An 18,418-nucleotide genomic window follows, 5' to 3' on the forward strand; every position below is an offset into this window, starting at 1 on the left:
ACCAGGAATCTCACTTAAAGCAATTGCTTTGTACATTTTGGTGCATATGCTTCTAGACTGTTTCTGTCTCTACTAGACAGACTGGGTGATATAGAGAGTTTGGCTGACTCCCGCCACTGCGACAAAAAAAACCAGAAACCCCAAACCCCACCAGGTCATCATTCTGCTTTATGTCTTGTTTTTATTTCATTGAATATATCATGGAACTCTTGCCATTCATAAAGACAGATACAGAGAATCATGCTAAATAGCTAAATGGTATTCCATTTTGTGAATTGCTATAATTTGACAATAAGTTATTTCTACTTGAGGCTGCTATCAGCAATGATTTTGGATAACACACAAGTCCCTCACCCCAGCGCCCAGGACCCCATGGTCCCATCCCTGCCCATCTCACCAGCCTGTCCCACACTGCATTATCCATACGGACGCACAAGGGAGAGCATGCAGGTTGAGTTCCAGACCACCACAATAAAGCAAGCATTATAATAAAGCGGGTCATGTGAATTTTTTGGTTCCCTGTTGCATATAAAAATGATGTTTACACTATACTGCGGTCTAGTAAGTGTGCAATAGCACTATGTCTAAACAGCATTTTTGGAATAACATATCATTTTGAATAACAAAAGATCACTAATCGCAGCTTGCCATAAAAATATAGTAATAATGGGAAAGTATGAAATATGAGAATTACCAAATCATGACAAAGACATGAAGCGAGCCAGTGCTGCTGGAAAAACTGCACTTGCTACTTTGTAATAGACTTGCTCAATGTAGGATAGTCACAGACCTTCAATTTGTGAAAAACATAATGCCTGCGAAGTGCAATAATGCAGTGCAGCCAAATGGGGCATGCCTGTACCATGTGCCAGCCCGTGGGCTTTCCGTAAGCTGCTCAAACCAGAGGGCCTCGGAAAGGCTCCTCTCCTGCCTGGAACACTCCTTCACTCTTTTGCTCTCTCGGCTTCCATTTACTCTTCAGATGCCAGGGCAAGGGCCGAGTCTCAGAGGACTTCCCTGACACCCTGCTGGAGCCTCATTTCTCTCTCGTTGGCTCTCAGAGCCCTGCTGCTCTTCTTTGTGACTTGTTGCCACTGCCAATTTCCATGTGAGTGAATGAACATATCATTAAGATTATATAATTATATAATACTTATATAATTAAATATTTATAATTATAAAATATATTATTACAATAGTAATTAAGATTATATATAATCTCACTTGGCTGTACAGTGTCTGTTCATGCTTATCCTTCTATTGAATCCCCAATACCTAGAAAATAGAGTATCTGGTACTTAAGAAGCACTCAGTTTTTGCGTTTTGGGTTTTTTTTTTTTTTTTTTGCTTTTTACGGCCATACCTGTGGCATATGGAAGTTCCCAGGCTAAGGGCTGAATTGGAGCTGCAGCTGCCAGCCTATGCCATGGCCACAGCAATGCCATATTCAAACCTCATCTGTTGACCTACACCACAGCTCATAGCAACAACCCACTGAGCAAGGCCAGGGATCGAACCGGTGTCCTCGTGGATACTAGTCAGTTTTGCTACTGCTGAGTCACAATGGGAACTCCTTCAAAGTTTTTTGAAAAAAATGAAAATTCCATGTATTTTAGTACAGCGTTTTAAATTATTACCTGCTAATGCTTCTACTGTTTCTTCAAAATAGTTCACTGTAATATCCTGAATAGACACTACAGCTTCTTCAGCACGTCTGGTCCATTCTTGGGCTTCCTTCTGCAGGGCAGCGATCCTTTTAGGACCCAGATCATCCTCATCCAAGGACTTCTATAGAAAGAAGGAAAGATTGTTTTAGTTAGAGAGAGTAGTAATGTAGACCCACTAAGAAATTGAAAGGAAACTGGTCACATGGGTTATTTCAACTACTTTTATCACTAATACTTTGCCAAATTTTATTCATTCATTAAGTCCCTACTGAATATGAACAAGACTCTAAAGGGGGCATCCTCTGGAAAACAAAGAAGAAAAACCTTACTGTGCATTATTTGAATAACTTTTTCTAGAAAGTTATGTTTCTCTATTAATAATAAAACATGAGGACTTCCTGCTGTGGCACAGCAGGTTAAGGATCTGGCCTTGTCGCGGCATAGGTTTGATCCCAAGCCTGGTGCAGTGGCTTAAGGATCTGGTATCACCACAGCTGTGGTGTAGGTCGCAGCTGCAGCTTGGATTCCATCCCTGACCCAGAAACTTCCGTATGCTGAGGGTGTAGCCAATAATAATAATAATAATAATAAGTAACTGAATGAGAGCTATGTTGTTAAGCCCTCAGCCTAGAGCCTGGTACTTGGCACTCAAGTGTTAGCTCTTGCTGTGGCTCATTTTAGGGACATGTCAGGAAGCCTTTCAATACCATGATTCTCTTCCGAAGGACATAAGTAATACAACAACCTAACACATAGTCATCTAGTATCCAGTTCTTCTTCTACCAAGCATGATTTCGTGATATAAGAAATGTACACAAGCTCGCCATCAGGGAAATGTGTATCAGTGTTATACCACTTCACATGCACTGGGATGACTACAGTAAAAATACAGCCAACAAGTGTTGACAATGATGTGGACCAGCCAGAACCCTTGTTTATTGCTGGTAGGAATGTGAAATGGTGCATTTATGGAAAACAGTCTGGCCGTTCTTCAAAAGGATAAATAGAGTTACTACAGGGTCCAGCAATTCCACACCAAGGTATACAACCAAGAGAAATGAAATACATATGTCCACATACACAAATGTTCATAGCAACATTGATAATAGCCAAAAAGTGGAAAAATCCACATGTCCATCAACTGTTAAATGGATGTGTAAAATGTGCTATATCCATATAATGAATATTAGCAGGCAATGAAAAAAAAATGAAGTTCTAATATACAGTGACATGGCTGTGACTTGAAAACATGATGCTACACAAAAGAAGCCATACACAAATGAGTCCAGACAGTATGAAAAGTCCAGAGTAGGGAGATGTAGAGGCAGAAAGCAGATTGAGTAGATGCCTGGGGATGGGGGAGCATGGAATGGGGAGGGAGTGTTTATGGGTATGGGATTGTTTTCAGGGAGATGAAAGTGTTCAGGACTTAGTGGTGGCTGCACAGCACTGAATATACTAAAAACCAGCGAGCTGTACACTTTACATAGGTGAACTGTACGATCTGTGAATTCTATCTCAATAAAGCTGTTAATTAAAGAAAGAAAAAAATAGGAGTTCCTGTTGTGGCTCAGCGGATGAAGAACCTGGCTTAGGAATCTCCATGAGGATGTGGGTTTGATCCTTGGCCTCGCTAAATGGGTTAAGGATCCGGCATTGCTGCAAGCTGAGGTGTAGGTCACAGATGTGGCTCGGATCCTGCACTGCTGTGGCTGTGATGAAGGCCGGCAGCTGCACCTTTGATTCGACCCCTCGCCCAGGAACTTCCATATGCCACAGGTGCAGCCAAAGAAAGGAAGAAATATATACAGGAAGTAAAGATAATCCAAATAACAGGCTTTCAAAATAATAACAGAACTGTTTCCACAAGTTAAGCTGGCATGCATTTCATCTAAACGTGGTACCGTTTTTACAGTACAGTAGCCTGGCAGGGGTTGTGAGTGCATATGTGCAAGGATGGAATAAGAGTGGTGACAAAATTTACTGAAGTTTAATGTAGTGAATTACAATCCAGGGCCTTGCTATTTAAATTTTCATCCTATTTCTCAGAAATTCCCATGTGTCCTTAGAAGCTGAAAATAAGCTAAAGTAAAAAACATCCTATCAAAAACAAGTCATCAGCCAAGAAAGTGTTTGATCCTCGAAAATCCATGGAAATCTTAAGAAGATGACGATGGTAAAATGTCCTCCTTTTAAATGAACTTTAAAAAATAAATCAACAAATTCACAGGTGAATTCTATCAAACATTTAGAGAAGAGCTAACACCTCTCCTTCTGAAACTATTTCAAAAAATTGCAGAAGAAGGGATACTCCCAAACTCATTCTATGAGGCCACCATCACCCTGGTACCAAAACCAGACAAAGACTCCACAAAAAAAACTACAGGCCAATTTCACTGATGAACATCAATGCAAAAATCCTCAACAAAATACTAGCAAACCGCATCCAACAATACATTAGAAGGATTGTACATCATGATCAAGTGGGATTTATCCCAGGGATGCAAGGGTTCTTCAATATCCACAAATCCATCAGTGTGATACACCACATTAACAAACTGAAGAATAAAAACCATATGATCCTCTCAATAGACGTGGAAAACGCCTTTGACAAAATCCAACACCCATTTCTGATAAAAACCCTTCAGAAAGTGGGCATAACGGGAAACTACCTCAACATGATAAAGGCCATATATGACAAACCCACAGCGAACGTCATTCTCAATGGTGAAAAGCTGAAAGAATTCCCGCTGAGATCAGGAACAAGACAAGGATGTCCGCTCTCGCCACTACTCTTCAACATAGTTCTGGAAGTCCTAGCCACAGCAATCAGAGAAGTAAAAGAGATAAAAGGAATCCAAATTGGAAAGGAAGAAGTAAAACTATCGCTATCTGCAGATGACATGATACTATACCTAGAGAATCCTAAAGACTCTACCAGAAAACTGTTAAAGCTCATCCACGACTTTGGCAAAGTCGCAGGATACAAAATCAATACACAGAAATTGATGGCATTTCTATATACTAACAATGAAAGAGCAGAAAAGGAAATTAGGGAAGCAATCCCATTTACCATCGCATCCAAAAGAATAAAATACCTAGGAGTAACCCTACCTAAAGAGACAAAAGACCTATACTCTGAAAACTATAAGCCACTGATGAAAGAAATCAAAGATGACACAAATAGGTGGAAAGATATACCATGCTCGTGGATTGGAAGAGTTAATATTATCAAAATGACTATACTACCTAAGGCAATCTACAGATTCAATGCAATCCCTATCAAACTACCAAGGACATTTTTCACAGAACTGGAACAAAATATTTTAAAGTTTGTGTGGAAGCACAAAAGACTCAGAATAGCCAAAGACATCCTGAAAAAGAAAAATAGAGCTGGAGGAATCAGGCTCCCGGACTTCAGACTATACTACAAAGCAACAGTCATCAAAACCGCATGGTACTGGCACAAAGATAGAAATATAGATCAGTGGAACAGGATAGAAAGCCCAGAATTAAACCCACGCACCTACAGCCAACTAATCTATGACAAAGGAGGCAAGAATATACAATGGAGAAAGGACAGCTTGTTCAATAAGTGGTGCTGGGAAAACTGGACAGCCACATGGAAAAGAATGAAATTAGAACACTTTCTAACACCATACACAAAAACAAACTCAAAATGGACTAAAGACCTAGATATAAGACCAGACACTATCAAACTTCTAGAGGAAAACATAGGCCAAACACTCTCTGACATAAACAACAGCAACATCTTATCAGATCCACCTATCAGAGTATTGACAACAAAAACAAAAATAAAACAAATGAGACCTAATCAAACTTAAAAGTTTCTGCACAGCAAAGGAAACCCTAAACAACACAAAAAGACAACCCACAGAATGGGAGAAAATCTTCACAAATGAATCGACTGACAAGGGATTAATCTCCAAAATTTATAAACAACTTCTGCAGCTCCATACCAAAAAAAAAAAAAAAAAAAAACAACCCCATCAAAAAATGGGCGGAAGATCTAAACAGACAGTTTTCCAAAGAAGACATACAGATGGCCAAAAAACGCATGAAAAGATGTTCAACATCACTCATTATTAGAGAGATGCAAATCAAAACCACTCTGAGGTACCACCTTACACCAGCCAGAATGGCCATCATCCAAAAGTCTACAAATAATAAGTGCTAGAGAGGGTGTGGAGAAAAAGGAACCCTAGTACACTGTTGGTGGGATCGTCAATTGGTGCAACCCCTGTGGAAAGCAGTATGGAGATGCCTCAGAAAACTAAACATAGAACTACCATTTGATCCAGCAATCCCACTCCTGGGCATCTACCCAGAGAAAACCACGACTCACAAAGACACATGTACTCCAATGTTCATTGCAGCACTATTTACAATAGCCAAGACATGGAAACAACCTAAATGTCCATCGACAGAGGAGTGGATCAAGAAGATGTGGTACATACACACAATAGAATATTACTCAGCCATTAAAAAGAATGAAATACCAGCATTTTTTGCAATAGAAACTATCATGCTAAGTGAAGTCAGCCATACAATGAGACACCAACATCAAATGCTTTCACTGACATGTGGAATCTGAAAAAAGGACAGAATGAACTTCTTTGCAGAACAGATGCTGACTCACAGACATTGAAAAACTTATGGTCTCCGGAGGAGACTGTTTGGGGGGTGGGGGGATGTGCCTGGGATGTGGGATGGAAATCCTGTGAAATCAGATTGTTATGATCATTATACAACCTCAGATGTGATAAATTCATTTGAGTAATAAAATATTTTTTTAAAAAATCAACAAAAAAATAAATAAATAAATAAAAAGGAGTTCCTGTCATGGGGCTGTGGAAATGAATCCAACTAGGAACCATGAGGTTGTAGGTTCGATCCCTGGCCTCGCTCAGTAGGTTAAGGATCCGGCGTTGCCATGAGGTGTGGTGTAGGTCACAGACGCGGCTTGGATCCTGCATTGCTGTGGCTGTGGTGTAGGTCAGCAGCTGTAGCTCCGATTGGACCCCTAGCCTGGGAACCTCGATATGCTGTGGGTGCAGCCCTAAAAGGACAAAAGAAAATAAATAAATAAATAAATCAGAGGATCAGATCAAGATGGCAGAGGAGCAGGATGTGGAGCTCACCTGCTCCAACAAATACACCAAAAAAGAACATCTACATGTAAAATGATTCTCACAGAACATCTACTGAACGCTGGCAGAAGACCTCAGGCTTCCAAAAGGGCAAGAAAATCTCCACATAACGGGGTATGATAAAAGAAAAAAAAAAAAAAAAAAGAGAAAAAGGAGTCAGGACAGGACCAGCACTCCTGGGAAGTTGTGGAAGAAGAAAGGCGTCTGCACACTGGGAGGCCCCCTGATGGGCAGGGAGCTCAGCCAGGGCAGAAGGGGAACTTCAAAGCTTCGGAGAAAAGCACAGCACCCAGTCTGAGGAGAGCAAAATTGAGAAAGAGCCCCACAGATGGTCATGCCATGGCTCAGGGCACCCCCACCTGAGACATCAGTCTGCTGGGGCAGGTGGGGCCTTAGTGCTAAGGCTCGGGTTTCAGAGGTCAGGCCTGGGGAGAGGGCTGGAGCTGGCTGTGTGGAAATGCCTGAGGGGGCTGGGGAGTGGTGCGCCACAGCTGAGGGAGTGTAGGAGGCGGCCTGGGTCCACCAGAGAAGCAAGGTGCCACTGATGGGGAGTGGGAGAAGAGGGGGCAGGACTGCCATAGGAACTTCCTTCTCCGCAGGCAGGCTCTCATACAGCAGGGCAGCTCTCATATGAGCGAAGGGGGTGGACACAAACCACCACTGCCATCTTGGACTCCAGAGGTGGGTGTGGCCCACAGCTGCCTAGGGTCCAGCTACCTGGCACCACCCATTGCCACCACCTCCCTGGGAGTGTGCACAGGCTGACCATATGCACCCCATCAAGAGGAAAAAAGCCTCGGAGGAAAGAGACAGCAAGAATCCAAACCAAAAGAAGTCCTCACACCAAAAACAATCACGAACCCACACAGGCTACCCAGGGATGCTCCAGCATATAAATAGCCTTCCTGGGAATTCCCTTTGTGGCTCAGTGGTTAATGAACCCAACAAGGATTCCCAAGGATGTGGCTTTGATCCCTGGCCTCGTTCAGTGGGTTAAGGATCCAGCATTGCCATCAGCTGTGGTGTAGGTACCACATGCTGCTTGGATCCCACGTTGCTGTGGCTGTGGTGTAGGCTGGCAGCTACTGCTCCAATTCGACCCCTAGCCTGGGAACTTCCATATGCTGTGGTGCAGCTCTAAAAAGCAAAAATAAATAAATAAATAGCCCTCTAAGACTACAGTAGATAAGCATTTTCCCTAAATTCACAGAATAAGAGAAGTATAAGCAAAATAAAGAAGCAGAGGAACCATTTAGTAAAAAGAATAGGAAAATCCCCTGAAGGAGCAAACAATGAAATGGACACCTTTGATCTAATAGACACCAAGTTCAAAAAGAAAAGGAAGTGATGGAAATACTGAAGGAATTAAGAAAGGCTGGCAACAGGAATGTAGATTACTGTAAAAAGGAACTAGCAACTATAAGGAGGAGTGAAGAAAAATTAGAAAATTCATTTGCTGAGATAAAAGTTGAGCTTAAGGCAACCAACAGCAGAATGAATAATGCAGAGGAAAGAATACATGACTTGAAAGTTAGAATAATGGAAATCATCCAATCAGGACAGCAGACAGAAAGCTAAATGAAAGCAATATAAGAGATTTATGAGATAATATAAAGCATGCTAATATACGCATAATAGGGATTTCAGATGGAGAAAGCAAAAAGGGGATTGAAAGTATATTTGAAGAAATCATGGCTCAAAATTTCCCACATCTAAAGAAGGAAAGAGATGTCAAGATACAGGAAGCACAGAGGGTCCTCAATAAGATGAACCCAAACAGACCTACACCAAGACGTATTATAATAAAAACGGCAAAAGTTAAAGAGATGATTTTAGAGGCAGCAAGAGAAAAACAGTTAATTACAAGGGAACCCCCATAAGTCTATCAGCTGATTTCTCTACTGAAATGCTACAGGACAGGAGAGAATGGCAAGATATAGTCAAAGTTCTGAAAGGGAAAATTTTACAATCTAGAGCACTACCCAGATTATTTAGTATAGGAGGAGAAATAAAGAATTTCTCAAACAGGCAAAAATTAAAAGAATAGAGCAAGGAGTTCCCATTGTGGCTCAGCGGTAACAAACCTGTCTAGTATCCATGAGGATGTAGGTTTGATCCCTGGCCTCACTCGGTGGGTTAAGGATGCAGTGTTGCCTTGAGCTGTGGTCTAGGTTGCAGACACAAATCCCATATTGCTGTGGCTGTGGTGTAGGCCGGCAGCTGCAACTCCAACTCAACCCCTAGGCTGGGAACTTCCATATGCCATGGGTTCAGCCCTAAAAAAAGCAATAAAATAAATAAATAAACAAATAAATAAATACAGCAATACTAAACCTATCCTAAAAGAAGTGTTGGAAGATCTCCTCTAAAGAGAAAAGCAGCAAGAAGATACCAAAAGGAGGAATTCATGATTGGAAAGTAATGATTTAAGTAAGCCAGTATGAAGATCAAAAAGAAAAAAAAAAATTGAGACCCTATTTGTGAAAGTGATGATGAACACAAGAGCAAAAGGGTAAACATGAAGACATAGAAAAGATCATAAAAATCATAAAATGTGGGGAAAGAGAGTAAGAAAATATAGACTTTTTTTTTTAAGAATGTGTTTGAGGCTATAAGACTATCAGTCTAAAGGAAGTAGAACTCTGCAGAAAGCAAACTTGGTATGTGCACGATAAGCCAAGAAATGCTTGTGATGGCAAAAGCCATATAAGCATGTCTGCTGACACAGAGTTCTAAAGTGCAGGGTCTCCTGTCAAAATAAAATAAGGGGTTTATACATTAACTATGTTGTTCTTTAGGCAGCTGCACTATATCCTAGATGTATACACCTGTGACTTTTATTGCTGGTAGTCTCCCTAAATCTCACTAAGAGACAGCTTCACCACTCCCTATGTCTGCTCTTGCTCACTAATCCAAACACGTCACTTTCCCTAAAAAAAGTCTTGTGGGCTAAAGCCGAGGGCCCTTTATTCCTCAGAACTGAGTGCCTCCTGGTCCCTCACTTTTCAAATGTAAAAGAGTCCTGACACCTATGGTCGATTAATCTTTGACAAAGGAGGCAAGAACATAAAATGGGAAAAAGACAGTCTATTCAGCAAGCATTGCTGGGAAACCTGGACAGCTGCATGCAAAGCAATGAAACTAGAACACACCCTCACACCATGCACGAAAATAAACTCAAAATGGCTTAAAGACTTAAATACAAGACAAGACACCATCAAACTCCTAGAAGAGAACACAGGCAAAACATTCTCTGACGTCAACCTTATGAATATTTTCTCAGGTCAGTCTCTCAATGCAACCGAAATAAAAGCAAAAATAAACCAGTGGGATCTCATCAAACTGACAAGCTTTTGCACTGCAAAGGAAACCAAAAAGAAAACAAAAAGACAACTTACAGAATGGGAGAAAATAGTTTCAAATGATGCAACAGACAAGGGCTTAATCTCTAGAATATATAAGCAACTTATACAACTCAACAGCAAAAAAGCCAACAACCCAATTGAAAAATGGGCAAAAGACCTGAACAGACATTTCTCCAAGGAGGATGTACAGATGGCCAATAAGCACATGAAAAAATGCTCAACATCTTGATTATTAGAGAAATGCAAATCAAAGCTACCACGAGATACCACCTCACACCAGTCAGAATGGCCATCATTAATAAATCCACAAATAACAAGTGCTGGAGGGGCTGTGGAGAAAAGGGAACTCTCCTGCACTGTTGGTGGGAATGTAAACTGGTACAGCCACTATGGAGAACAGTTTGGAGATACCTTAGAAATCTATACATAGAACCACCATATGATCCAGCAATACCACTCTTTTTTTTTTTTTTTTTTGTCTTTTTGCCATTTCTTGGGCCGCTCCCGCAGCATATGGAGGTTCCCAGGCTAGGGGTCAAATCGGAGCTGTAGCTGCCAGCCTACGCCAGAGACACAGCAACACAGGATCCGAGCCACGTCTGCGACCTACACCACAGCTCACGGCAACGCCGGATCGTTAACCCACCGAGCAAGGGCAGGGATCGAACCCGCAACCTCATGGTTCCTAGTCGGATTCGTTAACCACTGCGCCATGACGGGAACTCCAATACCACTCTTGAGCATGTATCTGGACAAAGCTTTCCTAAAAAAAGACAAATGCACCTGCATGTTCATTGCAGCTCTATTCACAATAGCCAAGACATGGAAACAACCCAAATGTCCATCGACAGATGATTGGATTAGGAAGATGTGGTATATATACACAATGGAATGCTACTCAGCCATAAAAAAGAATGAAATAATGCCATTTGCAGCAACATGGATGGAATTAGAGACTCTCATCCTGAGTGAAGTAAGTCAGAAAGAGAAAGACAAATGCCATATGATATCACTTATATCTGGTATCTAATATACAGCACAAATGAACCTTTCCACAGAAAAGAAAATCATGGACTTGGAGAATAGACTTGTGGTTGCCCAGGAGGAGGGGGAGGGAGTGGGGTGGTTGGGGAGCTTGGGGTTAATAGATGCAAACCATTGCTTTTGGAATGGATTAACAATGAGATCCTGCCGTGTAGCACTGATAACTATGTCTAGATACTTATAATGGAGCAAGACAGTGGGAGAAAAAACTGTGTATACACCTATGTGTAACTGGGTCCCCATGCTGTACAGTGGGGGAAAAAAGTGTGTTGGGGGAAATAACAATAAAAAAATTAAAAATATAAAAATAAAGATGGAATGATAATGTGGGGAAAAAACAAACAAAATACATAAAATAAATAAAATGTAAAAGAGTCTTGTGTGTTTTGTATACCGCACCATCCCTCTTTCAGAACCTCCTGTTGCCTGAAGCACAGGACGCAGCAGAAATCTCTGGTCAGGCTCACCAAGAAGAAAAGAGAGAACCAAAATAAACAAAAGAAATGAAAAGTGAGAAATCTCAACTGATACCACAGAAATACAAAAAAATCGTAATACTATGAATAATTATATGCCAACAAATTTGACAACCTTGAAGACATGAACAACTTTCTAGAAACATACAGCCCACCAAAACTGAATCAGGAAGAAATAGATAATTTGAAGAGGTCGTTCACTAGAAGTGAAATAAAATCTATAAACAAACAAAAAACTCACTACAAACAAAAGTCCAGGACCACATGGCTTCAAAGGTGAATTCTACCAAACATACAAAGAAGAAATTATACTGATCCTTCTCAAACTCCTCCAAAAGACTGAAGAGGAGGGAACACTCCCAAAGACATTCAATGAAAGCACCATCATCCTAATACTAAAACCAGACAAAGATAACACCAAAAAAGAAAATTGTAGGCCAATATCTTTGATGAATATAGATGCAAAAATTCTCAACAAAATTTCAGCAAACCAAATTCAGTAACACATTAAAAAAAATCATATGCCACAACCAAGTGGGATTCATCCCAAATTCACAAGGATGGTTCAACATATGTAAATCAGTAAATGTAATAGATCACATTACCAAAAGAAAAGTCAAAAACCATATGATCATCTCAATAGATGCAAGAGCATTTGAAAAAATTTGACATCCATTCATGATAAAAAAAAAAAAAACTCTTACCAAAATGGGTATAAAGGGAACATATCTCAACATAATAAAAGCAATTTATGACAAGCCCACAGCCAATATTACAATCAAAGAAGAAAAGCTGAAAGCCTTCCTGCTAAAATCTGGAACAAGACAAGGATGCCCACTCTCACCACTTTTATTCAATGCAGTATTGGAGGTCCTGGCCACAGCAATCAGACAAGAAAAAGTAGTAAAAAGTTGGGAGTTCCCAGAGTGCAGTGGTAACAAACCCAACTAGTATCCATGAGGATGCAGGTTTGATCCCTGGCCTCATTCAGTGGGTTATGGATCTGGCATTGCCATGAGCTGTGGTGTAGGTTGCAGATGTGGCTTGGATCTGGCATTGCTGTGACTGTGGTGTAGGTCAGCAGCTGCAGCTCTGATTCGACCCCTAGCCTGGGAACTTCCACATGTCTCCAGTGTGGCCCTAAAAAAAGACAAAAAAAAAAGGAAGGAAGGGTATCCAAATTGGAAGGGACGAGGTAAAATTGCCACTATATGCAAATAACATAATACTACATATAGCAAACCCTAAGGACTCAACACAAAACTACTTTATCTGATAAATGACTTCAGCAAAGCAGCAAAACACAAGATTAACATTCAGAAACGGGATAGTTCTCGCTATTTCACAGTGGGTGAAAGATCCAGTTGTCTCTGTGGTGTTGTGGGTTTGGTTCGACCCCCAGCCCAGCACAATGGGTTAAGGATCTGGCACTGCCACATACCTGGCACAGGCAGAAACTGCAGTTTGGATTCAATCCCTGGTCCAGGAACTTCCACATGCCACAGGCATGGCCAAACAAACAAACCTTTTAAAATCTCACCAAAGGATATAAAATACCTAGGAATAAACCTGACCAAGGATGTAAGACATATCAGCTGAAAACTACAAAACATTAATCAAGGACATTAAAGAGGATTCAAAGACATGGAAAGATATTCCAAGCTCTTGGACTGGAAGAATTAATATTGTTAAGATGGCCATACTACCCAGAGGATTCTACAGATTTAATGCAATTCCTGTCAAATTACCATGATGTTTTTCACAGAACTAGAATGAAAAATCTAAAAATTTATATGAAACCATAAAAGACCCAGAATGGCCAAAGCAATCCTGAGGGGAAAAACAAACAAACAAAAAAACAAGGCAGGAGGCATAACTCTCCCAGACTTCAGATGCTATTCTAAAGCTACAGTAATCAAGACAGTGTGGTACTGGTACAAAAACAGACACACAGCCCAATGGAATAGAATAGCAAACACAGAAATAAACCCAGACACTTACAGTCAATTAATCTTTGACAAATAAGACAAGAATATAACATGGGAAAGACAGTAAATGGTGCTGGGAAAATTGGACAGCCACAAGAAAATCAATGAAATTAGAACACACCCTCACACCATGCACAAAAATAATCTCAAAATGGCTTAAAGACTTAAACATAAGACTTGACATCATAAAACTCCTAGATAAGAACATAGGCAAAACATTCTCTAACATAAATCATACAAATGTTTCCTTAGGTCAGTCTCCTAAGGCAAGAAAAATAAAAACAAAAATAAACAAATAGGTCCTAATCACACTTACAAGCTTTTGCACAGCAAAGGAAACCATAAACAAGATGAAAAGAGTCTACAAAATGGGAGAAAATATTTGCAAATGATGCAACTGACAAGTGCTTAATCTCCAAAATATACAAACAACAGATACAACTCAACAACAACAAAAAATCCCAAACAACCCAATCGAAAAATAGGCAGAAGACCTAAGTAGACATTTCTCCAAAGAAGACATCCAGATGGCCAACAGGCACATGAAAAAATGTTCAACATCACTAATTATTAGATAAATGCAAATCAAAACTACGAGGAACCACTTCATACCAGTCAGAGTGGCCACATTAAAAAGTCTACAAATAGAGGAGTTCCCATCATGGCTCAGCAATTAATGAACCCGACTAGCATCCATAAGGATGTGGGTTCAATCCCTGGCCTTGCTCAGTGGGTTAAGGATCCAGCGTTGCTGGTGTAGGCTGTGGTGTAGGCTGGTGGCTATAGCTCTGATTTGACCCCTCGCCTGGGAACCTCCATATGTCTCGCGTGCAGCCCCAAAAAGACAACAAACAAACAAACAAACGCCTACAAATAAATGCTAGAAAGGGTGTGGAGAAAAGGGAACCCTCCTATACTCTTGGTGGGAGTATAAATTGGTGCAATCACTATGGAAAAGAGTATGGAGGTTCTTCAGAAAACTAAATATGATCTAACAATCCCACTCCCATCCCATATCTGGACAAAACTGTAATTCAAAAAGATACATGCACCCCCATTTTCATAGCAGTACTATTCATAATAACCAAGACATGGAAGCAACCTAAATGTCTCCAACATATGAATGGATTAAGATGTGGAGCATATACACATACACATATACACAATGTAATACTACTCAGCCATAAAAAGAACAAACATAAAACATAAAAAGAACATTTGCAGCCACATGGATGCAACTAGAGATTCCCATACTATGTAAAGAAAGACAAATACCGTATGATATCACTTATATGTGGAATTTAAAACATGGCACAAATGAACCTATCTACAAAAGAGAAACAGACCTATAGACATAGAGAACAGACTTGTGGTTACCAAGGGGAAAGGGGGAGGGAGAAAAATGGACTGGGACTTTGGGGTTAGTAGATGCAAACTATTACATTTAGGATGGATAAGCAATGAAGTCTGCTGTACCACACAGGGAACTATATCCAATCTCCTGGGATAGACCATAAGGGAAAAGAATATAAAAAAGAATGTATATATATGTATAACTGAGTTACTTTGCTGTACAGCAGAAATTGGCACACTGTAAATAATTTATTTTTTTTTAATTTTAAAAAATAAAACGAATTTGATATATCTTTAAGGTTATCTAAACATAATGGTGAACTCAAAGTGCTAACATAGACTGAATCTTAAATGTGACTAAGGAAAGAGTATATGATAAATAGTAAATCTGATAAAATAAAAATATAAAGAAAACGTACCAAAATAGCAAGCTTACATGAAGTCGCAAGTTCTCGCATATCCCTGAATGGCTGCAGTAAATACTGGAAGAACATGGTTGCCACAGTAACTAATTCCTGGTATGCTTCATCTTCCTCTTGATAAACTTCCATTAATGCCACCATGGTGTTGGCTTTTTTGTGACCTCGAAGCAGCTAGAAGGCAAAATGTAAACAAAGCTCCAGTACAGACAGTATAAGAGCATACCAAAGCTGAAGATACCTGAATGTTCTAAACTTTAATGCATCAATGTCAAATACCGATTAAGGGAGTTTCCTCAGTGGGTTAAGGACCCAGTGTAGTCTCTGTGAGGGGTAGGGTTCGATCCCTGGCCTTGCTCAGTGGGTCCAAGATCCGACGGCGTTGCCTGAGCTGTGGTACAGGTCGCAAACGCGGCTGGGATCTGGCGTTGCTGTGGCTGTGGTGTAGGCCGACAGCTACAGCTCCAATTCGACCCCTATCCTGGGACCCTCCATAAGCCACGGGTGCGGCCCTAAAAAGCAAAAAACAAAACAAACAAAAAAGAATGGCTCCTAGGGAGAAACCGGCAAAATAGAGGCAAGTCAGGGTGTGGGATAGCTGTGGATATATGAGCCATAGTTCCTCTTAAACTCTTTTGTGAATTTGTGAATCCCCTTCAGTTCTGTAGCTTACCACTCAAAAAATAAATTGTCTGATCTCTCTAATTACCTCTTTCAAGCTTAAAATTGCACTCCTGTTGCTGCTCTTAAAGACCGATGAATACAGCTCACGTCCCATCGGCTATTCCATGTAACCGTCTCCTAGAAGCCGCTTCATCCTCTAGAACATTTTGTCCCCACTACTGATCTCCGCTCACGCACAGAACCTGGCTTTGTTTACATTTAGTCCGTGTTGTCATTTCCTACACGGAGAGGGTAGCTCTAGTTTTGCTTTCAGTATCCTCTAGTATTTGCATCACAGCAGCCTGCTCCGCCAATAGCTTCAGCGGAATGGTTTAAGGGCCTACCCAGCTTCTCACAGCGAATAAAGGTTGTTGATGTTGTTGCCGTAACTTAGTCCTCTTACTAGACCCCATGTGGATTCCTCAGAATTCCCCAAGCTGCTCCCCAACAGGTGAAGGGCACCTATGGGACTGTGCTCTCCTGTGCATCACACTAAAAACTGGCCCCCTCCCCGCGAGGGTCTACGGAAGGACCCCCACCCTCGGAAAGGCCCCAAGGCTGAACCGAGCGGGAGAGGACCGGGTGTCCGCCCGGTGGGTGCATACCTGGCGCAGCCGTGAGCCCGCCTCGTCCCGCCGCGCGCGCAGGGCCCGCTCCCGAAATTCGCGTAGGCTCTCGCAGTCCGCCGCGCAGCCATCCGCCGGGAAGAGCGCGTCGCGCACCGCGGAGCCGCCACAGCCGTCGGCCGCCTGGCCCAGGTAGCGCTCCAGCTGCCCGCACAGTTCCTGCAGCGCCGCCTCGCCCGGGCCCGCGCGTGCCGGCCACACCAGCGTCCACAGCCCGCGCCCCAGGCCCCAGGCCCCGCCGCCGCCCGCGTCCAGCTCTGGCGGCAGCTGCGGGAAGCAGGGCTCCAGCGGCGGCCATAGCGCCGCCAGCTGCCGGTGCGCGCCGCGGAGCCCGGAGGCCGAGAGCAGGCCCGCCCAGCTGGGCGGGGGGGCGGCGGCCTCGAGCACGGGCTTGGGCTCGCGCTCGGGCCCCGTCCGGTCCCCCTCGCGCCGCCGCTGCCGCTGCGCCGTGCGGTCGTGACAAGTCACAGCGAACTTGCCTTCCGCGTCGTTCCAGGCCACGAGGAAGCGCAGCTGATGCCGCTCTGGCTCGGCGAAGAGGTCCTCGCGGACCGGCACCCAGCCCTCCAAGCTATCGGGCTGCTCGTCCTCCATGGCCGCCGACGGTCAGCACCCGTAGGGCTTGGCTCGCCGGGGCCTGGCCTGGCACTCCCACTCACTGGAAGGTCCGAACAGCGTCATTTTTCGCTGAACTAGAATCGGGGTCAGCGCCCAGACTAGCGCCACCATCGGCACTTTTGATTGGCTAGCTATGGTTTCCAGCGCGCTTCCGGGATTGGTTGGGTAATAGAAGGGAGGGCTCTCGACAACCAATGAAAAGGTCAAAAGATCGTCCTCCCACCCCAGGCAATCAAGGTAGCAACCTAGTCGAGAGCCCGAAATTACCACTCTTGCCTCCCCTTTTCCACCTGTATACATATTGACGTTGAAAAATTGTTAAATGAAGAGTCCTACACTAATCTGTGAACCTCTTGAAAATGGAGATTCTGTCTTCTGTTATCAGGACCCTAGTGAATACATGATTCCTGCTTTCAAGAGTGGTGAGATCAAACATTTAAGCAATAGTTATTTAATGGAGGTCTTTAAGCACCAAGCACTAGGTAGAAGCCACAAACACTGGTATCAATTCAACAAACTTTTACGTAATGTATGCTGTGTGCGTGTTTTGGGAGGTTGGGCACAGAGGGAGCATACAAAAAGATACCTCTTCTTCAAGGCACCCCAGCTTTCAAGCAGCATGTTTAAATACAATCTATGTTAAAACCCTTCATTTGAGAGATAAGGAAACAGGCTCAGAAAAGAAATTTTTCTTAAGCTACACAGGCAATCAGGCACTTCACACCCTTCAGACCACCTGGTTGCTGAAGACCTGTTTAAGGAGATCCGGAGATGTAATTTGCAGTGGGGAGGGAGTGTGACTTGGAGCTCGAGCTGTTCATACAACAGGGAATAAGACAGCCTTGGTCTCTACCCACTGTGTACTGAGAAATACAACACAGGTCCGCTCCCATCCTGCCAGTGCACTGAGAGGCTAGTGGGGGTAGAGGGCGGAGGGGAGGGAGGGGGTGCACAAGGAGCTGAGAAGGAACCCTTCATCACAAGGTTTGTGAGGGTTTGATTCGGGAACCAATGAAAGACTTTTTGAA

General features: G+C 42.5%; 1 protein-coding gene across 1 annotated transcript in view; it reads right to left on the reverse strand.

The window, feature by feature from the left end:
* Positions 1-17,496, reverse strand: part of WHAMM (WAS protein homolog associated with actin, golgi membranes and microtubules) — a 31,467-nt gene extending 13,971 nt beyond the window's left edge. Inside the window, exons 1-3 of the mRNA XM_001927315.5 lie at positions 16,752-17,496; positions 15,484-15,657; positions 1,638-1,788 (exon numbers count right to left, since the gene is read on the reverse strand). Of these exons, the coding sequence (XP_001927350.1) occupies positions 1,638-1,788; positions 15,484-15,657; positions 16,752-17,366 (940 nt within the window). The 5' untranslated portion in view covers positions 17,367-17,496. The remainder of the gene's footprint in view (positions 1-1,637; positions 1,789-15,483; positions 15,658-16,751) is intronic.

The sequence above is a fragment of the Sus scrofa genome, chromosome 7 (assembly GCF_000003025.6).
Source record: "Sus scrofa isolate TJ Tabasco breed Duroc chromosome 7, Sscrofa11.1, whole genome shotgun sequence".
NCBI lineage: Eukaryota > Metazoa > Chordata > Mammalia > Artiodactyla > Suidae > Sus > Sus scrofa.